Raw genomic sequence first — 14,124 nt, 5'->3', positions numbered from 1 at the left:
AGGGATAGCGTCCAGGCCCAGAGTTCAAGCCCCATGACCGACAAACAATCAAACAACAACAAAAAAAAAACCCAGCATCGCTTCCATGGGAGACTCACTTCCTCAAGAGAGTCTCAATATCTACATGATAGGTTAGAAAAGTTCTCTCTGGTTAGCTCCAAAGGGGAAACTCTGGGACAAATAGAGTATATTTTTAAGCTTAATGGCTTGCTTTGATGAGAAGAGGGCTCAGTCTTTATAACCCCTTTTATGAAACCAGAATACTAGTTTTCATGACTATTATTTGGGAGGAGATGGGGAATAGGAGGTGGTACTTAGGAAAAGTTAAGAGAGGATCATTTTTTCCAAGCTATTAGGTTTGGAGTATGATTTATCTTAACTCCAACAGTAAGAAAACACCATGATGTGTTTGGAAAGACACAACTTGTAAGTTATTGCCATTTTCCAACAAATCAAGCAAGCACAGTACTGTTTAATTATAATAAGACGAAGAAATAGACTATGATGACTGGTGTACAGAAAGAATAAGAATAAAAATTAGATGGAAGAGGTATAGCAACCAGGATTCATTGTACTTATAAACTGCATTATGGAATGGCAACCCCTTTGTGCAACTCCTTAAAATAATAAAAACATAATTTTAAAAGAATTTTTTCAGTCATGGGACTTGAACTCTGGGCCTGAGTGTTGTCCCTGAGCTCTTCAGCTCAAAGCTACCACCCTACCCCTAGAGCCACAGAGCCACTTCCACTTTTCTGTTGATTAATTGGAGATAAGAGTCTCACAGACTTTAGTGCCTAAGCTGGGTTTAAACCATGATCCTTAGACCTCAGCCTCCTGAGTAGCTAGAATTTTTTAAATAAAAAGTTTGTAAACAAGGGCCAGGAGTTTGGCCTAATGGTAGAGTGCTTGCCTAGCATGCACAAAGACCAGGGCTCGATTCCTCAGTAACACATACATAGAAAAAAGCTGGAAGTGCTACTGTGGCTCAAGTGATAGAGTTCCAGCCTTGAGAAAGCCCAAGGACAGTGCTCAGGCCCTGAGCTCAAGGGCCAGAACTGGCAAAAAAAAACAAAAACAAAAAAAGTTTGTAAACAAGAAGTGCCCCTCATAAATTCCTGAATCAGGAATAACCAGTAAAAATTGTTCCCTCTCACTCTAGCAGATACTTTCATAGGTAGAAAACTTGAAGCAGAAATAGTTAACTAGCTTCTTTTAGGCCAAGTAACAAACAATAATGCATTTACGATAAGCAATCAAATATTCTGCCTTTCTTTCCTACTTCTATCCGACTGGAATTATGGATCAATTAGGGCCTCTCATTACATCACTGATTTTACATGCTTGGGCATGCTATGTTGCTATGTGAATTGTGAAATGATTATTTTTAATAAGATTTTATTGACAAACTATATAATAAATCATATTTACTACTTTAGTAACTTTGAAGTGTGTAGTCCAGAGGTTCTAACTTCATTCACATGGCTAATGTCATAATTTCTTTTTTTTCTTCCACCCTTAACTGAAACTGTGTACTCACTAAACAATAATTCTTCTCATTTCCTTCTCCTTCTAGCCTCTGGAAATCACTTCTGAATATTATGACAGAGAAGTTAGGAGATCAGTTTACTACCAAGAAAAATAATAATTGTATTCAGGAAGGAAGGAATGAGCACAAGGGGGATAAGTTGGAACTGGCTGTACAATACTTAAAAATCTCTGTGACTGTTTTGTGTGTGTGTGTGTGTGTGTGTGTGTGTGTGTGTGTGTGTATGTATGTGTCTGTATGTGTCTGTGTGACTTTAAATGATTCTCCACCCCCCACCCTGCCTCCTGAAAATTTGCCTCTGGGTATCCTCCTCCTCCTTTTTATTTTCTTTCTTCACACTCAAAGAAGACTGCATGCCAAATTTCCTCCCCAGTTTGAGAAGCAGATTAGTTGCCGTGGGATCTACATTCTGGTTGGAGTTGAGGAGTATAAAGGTGATTTAAAGACCTGATTAAAAGATAGGCTGTTGATCTTCTGGAAAAGCCTGATGGGTAGGATTCCTTTAAGGGCTCAGCCCCAAAGTGTTCAATCCCATCCCCTCAGCTACTTAACAAACTACAGCTCTACTGGGCTCCCAGAGACTCTAAAGGAAAACTTACCTCAAAACCTCAACAACTCACCATCCTTTCCACTTCCCACAGATGGCTAATCCTGGAGGGGGTGCTGTTTGCAATGGAAAGGTTCTCAACCACAAGAAGCAGAGCAATGGCTCTCAAAGGGGAAAGAGCAAGAAGAATGGCATAGTAAAAGAAGCCCAGGTAAGAAGCAATCTGTTTCATCCTTCTTTTGCATGCCTTCAATGTCTCAGTTTTCCCCTGTAAAGGAAAATCTTTGAGGCAGTCCTACCTCAAAGTTCCCCTCACAGTGTGTTTTTTATGTGTGAAGACTCCTACCTTCCACTGGTATTTTAATATAACTGGCTACTGAAAGGTTTGACTATGAACTAAAGGGAAAACATATGTTCTCTGTGCAAAGGAGGACACACAGAGACTCACACAGCCCTTCTTTCTATAAAACCCAGACTTACCCATTAGATCTGGATTTTCTTCCAAGCATCTGGGAGCTCAGTCCCGGACTTGCTTTATTTGCAGCATGTCAGACAAAAAAACTACAGTGAAATTTGCTGAGATGATGTGGTGTGTATGACAGTTTCTCTGGCATACACAAGGTCTCCGGTTAAAGGCGAGTTCTCTTTCATCTTCAGTAAATCATCATCATCAGTGGCAACCTTACTCAAAAACAGCAACTTGACATTACAGCCATTCCTTTCAAAAGATGCTTCAGAAAGTAAAGTTGGCTCTGACATGGTTCCGGTGGAAACCTAAATGACTGCTGAGTTCTTCCTATATTTCTCCTGATTTTAGTCTTGTCATAGCAGAATGGGGCTCAGAAGAGAAGGAACTCCAGAAATTATTCAAGAAAGCAGCCCAAGTTGGGAAAAAATTCTTGCATAAAGGCAGTTTATCTACATGCCACACAATGGCTGAGGACAGAGCTCTGAGCTGCAGGGACAAGGGAACTTTGCTTCCCCTGATCAGCCAGAGAGGTAACCTTGCTGTTGGGAAATGAGAAGCCACGCCATGCAAGGGAGTTCCGTGCAATCTTCTTTCATCCAGTCATTCTAGGGATTCAGAATCCACCCAGAGAAAAGACTGTATTGTTCTAAGATCACAGGAGGTGGGGCTGTCTGGGATTAGTCTTCCACTCAGTGCACTAAATTCATGAGTCCAATTGGGAGAGGCAAAGTTATTATAAACGATGCATTATATGTTTTTAAAAAAAAGATGTGGTTCCCAAAATATATCCCTCTCTTACCAAGAGTCATTAGAAAGTATCTCTTTGGGCTCCTCCTCTCTCATCTGAGTATCTGAAACCTGCAACAGTTGAAGAAAAATGTCAACTCCTTCTGTTTGGCCAGTCATCTTTCATTCAAGAATTCACTCAAACTATTTCCTAAGATGCTTCTTATTCCTGTAAGACCAGTACATCACTAGCCATTCACCTATGTACCTTCTGGATCAGTCTAACTTTTCTAGATCCTCACATATGCATTCAAAAGTTTCCTCTTTCTGTATAAGTAGAGAACTTGCAACTGCTAGTCAGCTACCCATTTGACTTGAGCTACATCTCTAGCCTTGATTATTTTTGAGGCAGGGTTTTTCTCTCTTCTCTGAATGGACTAGGCCTTTATCATCTCTTTACACCATGCTCTGCTTGTTCTTTCGAGATGAGGTCTCTAAATCTTTTTAGCTTATACTATCCTAGAAACCTTCTCTTCCCAAACTCAGGCAACTAACTAGTTAGCATGAGAAGCATGAATCACCACAAAGACCTCCTGAGTGAGGTGGGATCTTATGAATGTTGTTTGTTCCTTAAACTGGCCTTGACCTACTATATGGATCACAGGCATAAGCTATCAACATTTGGCTCCAATGTTTCCCTTCCATATTTTACCTTATTTTTACAAAACTACATTTAATGTTTGAGACAGTAAACTTAGATAGATAGCTACAGCAATTCCTAGGTAAGAACAGAACCCAGCATTTTAAAAGACCATAAGATCTTTGAATACTGGGGTTTTCCTAAGAGCAGCTAAGTATGTCATCGTGGCTATATTTTCTGACTATTTTATTTTTAAAGAGCCATACAAACCTATTAACTAAGACAATTTTTAATGTGACTAAGTTGAAACTGGCTCCCACTGAGAACCTCAATTGTGGCTTAAAGTATTTTCCAGAAAGAATAAACCTGCTAAAATCTCAGTAGAATATTGCAAGCAAGGTCTTCTCTCCTCAAACCATGATTTGAGGGACGTTATCATCACTATTACAACCTCAGGCTCAACTTTTATCCTATATAATCCTCACCACATTAGGTCTTGACCTTAACTCTTTTCTATTCATAAAAGGAAACCATGAAAGCTTACTATTACTTCAGACCAAGTATGTGTTCAAATATTTCTAGCAGCCCTAAAGCCCACTAAAAAAAAGCATCTAAACTTTTACCAGCTGCTCTGAGGGCATTTTCACTCCTCATTTGAGTCAATTGTAGCCACTCAGAAGTATAATCATTCATTTATTAATTTGGGGACCCTTTCAGTTCTGTGAATAATGTGTTACTGTTAACTGTTACCTAGTTTTGGTGGGAACCTTATTTCCCTTTGTTTCTGATGTAGCTTTTTTTCAACATTTTGGCATGTGTTCTAGCACCCTCAAATTCAAGGTGGGCTGAATGCCACATCTTTCTACTCTCTTTCTACTCTTTACTCTAGAGTGTTTGGGGGAACTTGATCAAATTTCCTATAAATCTCATAGGCCCTAGGTATGCTCTGAAATGAGTTTTGTCAATGATTAAATTTATTGTTGCAGTTCTAATTTGACACCTTTTCTTTGGTAGAGCACTATTGTGTGAGAGGATTCATTGTTTCCTGTTCTGAGCATGTCTCTAGAGAAGACAGCAGGGCTTTTAATATCCTCAATCCACAAAGAAGACATTGCTTACAATTTCTTGTTACCTTGGGTAGTTCATATTATTAATTTGTAATTGTTAACAAAGTAACTGAGTCATAGTGATTACATAATTCTGACCTGGTAATAAGCTTTTTCCCAAACTTGGGGAGTAGATATTATGTCTTCATCGCTCTAGATACCACATGCCTCTAGAGGAAGATTTTTAAACCAGGATAGAGGTCTACATTTTTGATCATTAAGTTTATCCTACAGAATGAAGAATGTATCAAGTATTTCCTAATAATTTTAATGAATATTTCTGAGCATAAAATGATCCTGAGGCTAAGGGAATTCTAATTAAGTATTTTTGGAGATTTTTTTTATTTGAATGTTATACTATTCCTAGCCATACAATAGTAGGTCCTATGAGCACGTTACTTTACCTTTCATTCACTCATTCACAAATACTTGTTAATATTATGTGTTACTATTGGGATTTATAAATGCAAAGTTAAAATTTTAGCTGATAGTAACTGGGTGCTAATAGTTCATGCCTGTAGTCCTAGCTACTCAGATAATAAACAAAGAGGATCAAGTCTGAAGTCAGTCCATGAAAAATAGTTGAAAAGACTCTTTTATCTGATTAACGAGCAAAATGCTGGAAGTGAGGTGTGGTTCAAGTGGTATAGTGCAAACCTTGAGCTAAAAAGCCAAAGGAGAAAGAGAGGCTTTAAGTTCAAGCCCAAGTATTGGCACAATATAATTAGCTGTTAGTAGAACATGTATTTTAAAAACATTGATATATTGGTTGGAAATTTAGCCTAGTGGTAGAGTGCTTGTCTAACATGCATGGAGACCGGGATTTGATTCCTTGGTACCACATACATGAAAAAGCCAGAAGTGGTGCTGTGGCCCAAGTGGCAGATCTCTGCCTTGAGAAAGCCCAAGGACAGTGCCCAGGCCCCGAGTTCAAGCCCCAGGACTAGTAATAAAAAGCACTGATATAATATGATAATGTAAGAACAGTCATAAAGCAGATGTGATTTGAAGACAAGCAAGTTGCAGATAGAGTTCAGGAAGCTATGAAAACCTAGCATACCATGTTAGTCCTATAGTGTACCAGGCCCAGACTAAGTATGTTCTGTTTGAAAATCTTCTGCATAACCACTCCATGAAGTATCCATCATGGAAATGACCAAGTCATAAAGGAACCTGTACAGAATCAAAAGTAGTATAGCCAGGATTTGAACCCTGATCTATTGTCCTTCCAAACCCCAAACCCTTCCCATCACCTTCTAGGGACCTAGAGAGCCATAGATTGGGATGTTCAGGGAGCATTTTAAAACATTGTTAATGACCGAGAAAATGGGGAATTTATTTGGGGGCCAAGTGAATAAAAAGAAGGAAAAGAAACTCCAGGTATGAATGCAGAATCACTAGGTAACAGGAATGGCATATTCATGACACATCCTAGAAAGAAGAGGAAGATACATACAGCAAATAGAATACTTGAGAGGCTTTTATAACAGTGCAAGACAGAGAAACAGAGGGGGGGAGAGAACACTGGGGATGAAGGGAAAGAACTCAATTCAGATTTTTATAGAAATCCTTTCTTCTTCTAGAACATTAAGCCTCTTGTTCACTCATTTTACCATGTCCTCTGGAAGCCTGTCATCTGTCATATCCTAGTAGATCTAGTCTCTTCTTATGGTATAAATTTCCTCTGGAGTAAGAACTCTGACTCATAGTTTTCTTGCCCACAATGTCAGCTGCCAGATAAGCCTTATAAGTCCTTGCACCTGTGAGATCCCTAAGCTGCACCCTGGCTGAAATAGTCTCAACAATTGCTAGGAGAATTCAGAAACTAAAGTTTTGGACTTGACAAGTATTTTCCTAATACTGTTCTCCTAATACCTGTGGTATTATTCTAATACCCTTTGGAGTCCTTAAAGTAATTCTCAATATTACAAAGTTTCTCTGGTTTCTCCCTGAGGAACCATTATTTTTCATGAATGCATATATACGTCCTATCTGTGTTCCAGATCTGTAGTCATTGAAATGGATATTCTCTTTCCATGTAAAAGGATGTAACAGTCTAAATGAGAAAAACAAATAAGTAAATTATTGTCATACTTAACAGTAATTTAATAGTTGTTAGATCATCATTCCAAAATTCAGTGTTTCAAAATGATTCTATTGTTCATGATTTCTAATCAGTCAAGATTTCAGGCCCAGCTAGGTATTAGTGATTCCTCTCTACCTTACCTGCTATGTGTGGTAATCATTTGTTTGAGTGCTTTTGGCAGTTTGCCTCTATGATAAAACAAAGGAAACACTTGAAACTGGGTAATTTCATAAAGAAAAGGGCTTTACTTAACTTGCAGCCCTTGAGGTTACCAGCATCAATCAGTGCAGCTCTGATGAGTTACCTGATGGCAGATATCAGATAGCAGAACAAGGATGAGAAAACACATGGAGGAGAGAGAGCCAGAGTGCTGCTGAAGTTCCACAAAACTCTCAAAACCAAAACCCAGGATGGAGGACATTAAATTCTAACCTCCAACTCTCATCTTGTATACGCTAAGTGGAGGGTGGTTCCCCAGGCTTTATTCTTTCTCCTGTAGTATTATATATCCTAGACTATGTGGTTAATCTCTTAGCTGCTGCCAGTTTCCACCCAATGGATAGTGGCTCTGTCCATCACTGGTGGCTGTAACTTTCTAGAGTCCTGGCTGTGACTTCCTTAGGTATCACTTGCTTCCTAAAGGAGCTCTGAACCTGTGGGGAATTTCTTCCTCAGCTCTGGGGCTTGGTTTTCCCCATGTCATAAATTTTGGATTCTGTGTACCTGCAAAATCAGCACCACTTCACACCAAGGTCACCTTCAGTGTGAATTAATCCTAATCTTGTATCTCTCATGGCCACAGAGCAAATCCAGAATCCTCAAGTGGTCAGGGCTGTGGAGACTACCCAAGTCTCAGCCCTTGGAAAGTTATGTCGCCTCTTAACATCTGTGATGGGAAGAGTGGCATGGTTGATTTCTGAGATGCCCTCCAGGCATAGTCTCATGATCGTGACAATAAGCAAAACAATCTTTTTATCCATGTTAATCTCTTTAGCAAGCAAATGCTCCACTAAACTCTTACAAGCTTCATCTTTACTTCTTCCTTTGCTTTCTGTTATTCAAAGTAGTCCTCTCTACATGATTATATTCCCAAGTCTCAGTATCATCCTGATTTAAAGTGGCCAATAAAATGCATTGTTGGCTCATATTTATTATCCTAGCTACTCAGGATCTAGAGATCTGAAGATTGTGATTGGAAGCCAGCCCCTACAGAGAATTCTTCAAAATTCCATCTCCAATTAATCAGCAAGGGCTAATATAAATGTATAACTCAAATGGTAGAATTCCAGCCATGTGAGAGTCCAAGGCCTTGCAGTCAAAAATTGACTAGAGAAAAAAAATTCAACAGTTCTTTTTGCATGGAAAAAACAAGACAAAAATAGTCAAAGGCAAATCAGGATGACATTACAATTCATATCATAAAACTGCAAATTTCCTAATATATAAGGAAAAATAAATTTATGAACAATTTTCTGTATTAAAAATATGAAAATTCAAGTGGTAGAATATTAGCCTGGAACAGAAAGCTCAGAAACTCTGCCAAGGTCATGACTTTAAGACCCAGGACTGGCACAAAACAAATAGAAATACAAAGTCTAAAGACTAAAAAAGACACAGAACACAAATTAATTTGCATAGGAAACTAAAGCAGAAACATAAGTAACCTTTCCAGGGTCATATAGTTAGAAAACAACTGGAACATAAACTTGACATTATCTACTATAGCCCAAATTCTTTTACTTTCAACTTCTAGACTACAGAATATTATGTTTTTCTTTAAAAGCAAGCCCAGAGATATTTATTTTAAGAACTAACTAGGGGTTTTTTTGTTTGTTTTTGCCACTCCTGGGCTTTTGCTCAGGGCCTGAGCACTGTCCTTGGGCTTTCTCAAGGCTAGAGCTCTACCACTTGAGCCACAGCACCAATTTCAGCTTTTTTCTATGTATGTGGTACCAAGGAATCAAACCTAGGTCTTTGTGTGTGCTAGGCAAGCACTCTGTAGGCCAAACTCCTGGCCAAGAACTGAACTAGTTCTTAACTGTGTCAGTTGTCTAAAGTATCAATGACCTTCGAAGAAATAAGTGAGTATTCTTTAATATAATTCATCCAAGAATGTTCTGTACTCCATCCTAATGCTCATGGCTCTTTAGTTTAAAATATGGGTTGAGCTCCTTCAAAGTGTTAATCATTCCTAGGAGATAATATTATTTGACCTGCTTTATCAGTGAAGGAATAGCTTCAGTAACTTAACCAAGCCACTAAATTAGAAGTACCAAAATGAGATAATGAAAATTACATTTTCCACATCTAAGAATTGAAGCTCTTGGGTCATAATTCACACTGCCTCTCAGATACACAGCACCGTTAGTAATGAGACTTCTGTGACTTCCTCATCAAGAAATGGCAGGCAGCATAAGTTAAAAGTATTATGGATTGTTTTATTTGCTTGCTTTTATTGAAAACAAAGTTTATCCCCACAAAGGTGCCAGACAGCAAGCATCAGAGCTTTCAATATATAACTGTCTGCTCATGGACACAGCGTGTCAACGTCCTAGTGTTTGTCATACTTCCCTTTAAACAAGCTGGAATTGAAACAAATAGACTTCCCTGGGACCCTGAGTTCATGTGAACTTAACTGACGCTTTGTCCATATAGAGAACTACTGTCTGGCTCTCTGGCACTTTCCAAAGCTTTCTGCCAAGCCTCTGGCCTCTATGTGTACATCATTCATTACCATAGGATTTCTAGAAAGTACTGGCACCTTACACATGTGATATGAGAAATAAATCAATTCTGTAGCAGGACATTTTCCACTGACAAGTAGAATGTAATTCCATGCCCTTTGAATCTAGATTCACCTTAAATAATGGCTTGATTGGCCAATAGAATGGGACCAAGAAACTTGTGAGGCTCAGTTTTAAGAAGTGTGCAGCTGTTTTAAAAAATACCTCTTAAGTAGATGTATAAAGGGTTTCAATTCAACTTTTCAGTGTGTGCAACGTATCTTGACCCATGCCCCTCTCTTCAATCAGTTGCTCCTTGCGTTTATTCCAACCCCATTCATCCTCTCAAGTTCCCTATTTCCACTGTCTTGCAGCTTGATTCCACTGCTGTTATCAGATTTTATTTTACTCAGTATAATAAATAGATAATAACATATTAAAATATATAATAATGATTTTTATGAAATTTCCAATTAAGTGGAGAAAAAACATCTCAAGTCAGGAATATTTTTAACTAGAAATTGTCTTTGGCTAATTTAAAGCCATTTTAATAGCATTTATTAATTATGCAAAAGGCTTGAGTGATATTTATGCTATTGTATGCAATATGATCGATCAATTTCACATTTCTTAACTCTTTTCTTCCTCCCACTTTTTTTTCCTTTTTCAGGCAGTCTTCAGTAGACTTCACTATATCCTTCATCTATTAGTATAAGACAAAGATTACAGATATTCAGATATATAATGTACTTTTATCATGTTTAACCCAAGTATCCTCCCTTTTTCCCCTTCTCTTTTATTACCCAAATCCAGTCCCTCTAAATCAGTGACTCTTAATAAAATTTATTTTTTTTGTTTGTTTGTTGTTGTTTTTTTGCCAGTCCTGGGCTTGAGCTCAGGGCCTGAGCACTGTCCCTGGACTTTCTCAAGGCTAGAGCTCTACCACTTGAGCCTCAGCACCACTTCCGGCTTTTTTGTGTGTATGTGGTGCCGAGGAATCGAACCCGGGTCTTCATGCATGCTAGGCAAGCACTTTAACCACTAGGCCAAACTCCCGGCCCATTAATAAAATTTATTTTTATTATTACACATTAATGGTTCACAGAAGTTCCATTGTAATAACATTGTAAACATATGTACAGAGTTCATTGAACAGTTTCATCCCCTCCATTCTATTTTCTCATTTGCCCTTTTCAAACAATATTTGGTAGGTTTCTTTTTACATACAGAGAGAGGAGCAGAGAGAAAGGGAGGGAGAATGAGAGAGAGTAGATAAAATGTATTATCATTCTATCAATTTATTATTATCACTAAATTATTACCACTATTTTCATCATCACATTCTCCATTCCCTATATAACTGAAAACATATTCTATTGGGCTTTTTGAATTTGGCTTTTTTCAATATGATGATCCAATTCCATTTAATTCTCCTGGAAATGATACAATTTTATTTTTCACTGTGTTGAATATACACTTCATTGAACATATGATATATAAATACATATAATATATTATATGTTAATATACCATATATATGATATATTTATAATATATATTCTTTACTATTTATCTGTTCTTGGGCAATACAACTTAGCTGTTGTGAACAGTTCTGTGATAAACATGGATATGAAGGAAAATTGATTTACACACCTTCAGATATATGCCAAGAGTGGTATAATAGATCCTAAGTTAGGTTGATATTAGTTATTATTTTTTTATTGTTGGGGTAATGTATAGAGGGGTTATGGTTACATTCGCCAAATAGTAGGTGCATTACTTCTCATGTTTTTTGTCCCCTTTTTCCTCCCCCACCCCAAGTCTGTGAGATTCTTAATTCCAATTAATTGCCAGGAAACAGGAAGTGGTGCTGTAGCCCAAATGGTAGAGTTCTAACCTTGAGCAAAAGAAACTCAGAAACATTGCCCAGACCTTGAGTTCAAGCCCTATGACTGATAAAATAAAAGACAAAGAGCCCTCCATACCAATTTCTATTGTGGTTGCATTATCTCTATTCTTACCAAAGATCAGAATTCACCTCCCACTCTCCTCCTCCAGCATTTGTTGTTTGGTTTCCTGATGACTATTATCCTGACTGGAATAAGATAGAACCTTAGTGCCATTTTGATTTGCATTCTCTTTATGGCTAAGGATACTGAAAATTCCTTTATGCATTTATTATGCATTTGTACTTCCATGAACTCTATTCTCACTTCATTTACATGTTCACTAACTGAATTATTTGCTCTCTTGGCATTTAATTTTTGAGCTCTATATGTGTTCTGGATTTTAATCCATTCAGTAGCTAGAAAAGTTTTTTCTCCTATTCAGTGAAACGTTTGTTAATTATACTGATTGTTTGCTTTGATGTGCAAATGGACATATCTGTATGGACTTATATCTGGGTCTTCCATTCTATACCATTGATCTTTGTGTCTCCATTTGTGCTGTGCCAATGCCATGCTATTATTGTGCTTATGTTCCTATAACACTGTAGTATAATTTGAGATCAATTTATCATTACTTCTATTTTTACTTTGTAGAATACCATGAGGAGGAGTGGTGTGGGGAGGGGGATCTTCGTATTTGAAGACTGTTAATGCTTTAATTTCACTGCTTATTATAGATGTACTTGAGTATATTTATATCCTCTTGATTTAGTTTAGGCAGGTCAAATGCATCTAGAAAATTTTTCATTCCCTAGTCTAGATTTTCAAGTGTTGTAGAACATAACTATGCAAAGAATCTCTAATGATTTTCTGGATTTTATTGGAATTTGTTTTGATACTACTTTTTTCATCTCTAGTTCTATCAATTTCAGTCAAAGAAAAATCACTCTTGGATTGTCTGAGGATAATTCAGTCACTCTTGAATTGCCTTTTCTGATGATAGTCTGCTTGGAGGGAGCCCAAGGAGTTGAACAAGTAAAAAGAAAACAGGCATCTTTGCTATGTTCCTAGACAAGTGGCAGTATCCACTGTGTGTGTGTGTGTGTGTGTGTGTGTGTGTGTGTGTGTGTGTGCGTGCAAGTAAACTATCTTCTAAATGAATCCTCCTATCTGCTCTTATTAATACTGCACTGAACAAAGGTGAAATGTCACAACTCTATCAAAACTGTGGATTTCATTTGTGTTCTTGAGCAAGCACATAGTTCTTAAGTTTAGTGGTTATGAAACAGCAATAGAAACTGGACACTAGTTTAAAATTCCAAGGAAAGCCAGGCACCCTGGTCTTATGCCTACAATCCTAACTACTAGGATACCAAGATCTGAGGATCAAGGTTCAAAGCCAGCAGCAGCAAGAAAGCCTGCTAGTATCACCAAGTAACTACCCCTAAAAGGGCAGCAGTAGAGTTGTGGCTCAAAGGGTAGAGCACAAGCCTTCAGCAAAAAAAGCACTTAGGGCCTGAGTTCGAGCCCACAAAAACAACAAAATCCATTTTGCAGTATTTTTTCATACCCATTTTTAGAACTTACGTTTTCCACTTTCAGGATAGCATTTATTCTGGCCATCCATTGCTACCAATTTTTAACAAACTTGCCTTTTCTTATGCTATAAACTTTCCTTATACTATAAACTCATTTGTTCACCATATGGACTATATGCTTGTCTCTCTACCTGTGGACAAGAGTCTGACTATAAAAGTCAAAGGCATGAATGTAATGAGTGATTATTGTCCTTAATGTACTACGTTATCTCTCATCTCTTTTGTTGTCCCTTGGTTATCTCATATTGTTATGGCATTTTACCTTGTTATCTGATATATTGTATATATGTTTATCTGGTTATTTGAAATAGGATAGGGAAGGGGGAAAAATATGGGGGAGGGGGTGGTGGGAGGGGAATGGGGACAAAAACATGAGAAAGGGTATCAATGTTTGTGAAGTAATGCACCATCTATCTGGTGAATATAATGTAACCCTTCTATTAATTACAATAAAAATTATTTGAAAAAGAAAAAAAAAGTCAAAGACATGAATACAAACATCACCAATGTAAAAGCACAATCATTTGTATGTTGCCAAACCTTAAGAGTCACTATTCAAGAGAGAATTCTATGATTATTCATTGCCAGCTAAGAGTTTCCCAATCTGTGCTTGAAAGGGCTACATATAACCCAAGTGATTCAAGAAATAACTCCATATATGCTGGAATTTATTTAAAATTATATTAGAATCTTATATTTAACTCCAAAGTTAATTTCATATGCCCTTTACTATAAAACTATGTATTTTTTTCTTAAAACTTTGAGTAAACTTCTCAGTAAAAATTTGTGTC

The 14,124-nt window shown here is 37.4% G+C and overlaps 1 protein-coding gene across 1 annotated transcript in view; it reads left to right on the top strand.

The window, feature by feature from the left end:
• Positions 1-1,902: 1,902 nt before the first annotated feature.
• The window catches only part of Sptlc3 (serine palmitoyltransferase long chain base subunit 3), a 98,400-nt gene continuing 86,178 nt past the window's right edge, over positions 1,903-14,124 (top strand). The window contains exons 1-2 of the mRNA XM_090352785.1: positions 1,903-1,983; positions 2,191-2,307. Coding sequence (XP_090208911.1) covers positions 1,903-1,983; positions 2,191-2,307 — 198 coding nt within the window. The remainder of the gene's footprint in view (positions 1,984-2,190; positions 2,308-14,124) is intronic.

Source organism: Megascapheus bottae, chromosome 18 (genome assembly GCF_031878675.1).
Source record: "Megascapheus bottae isolate mThoBot1 chromosome 18, mThoBot2.hap1, whole genome shotgun sequence".
Lineage (NCBI taxonomy): Eukaryota > Metazoa > Chordata > Mammalia > Rodentia > Geomyidae > Megascapheus > Megascapheus bottae.
The sequence above is the reverse complement of the archived record's forward strand: the minus strand, read 5'-3'. Positions and strand labels throughout refer to the sequence as shown.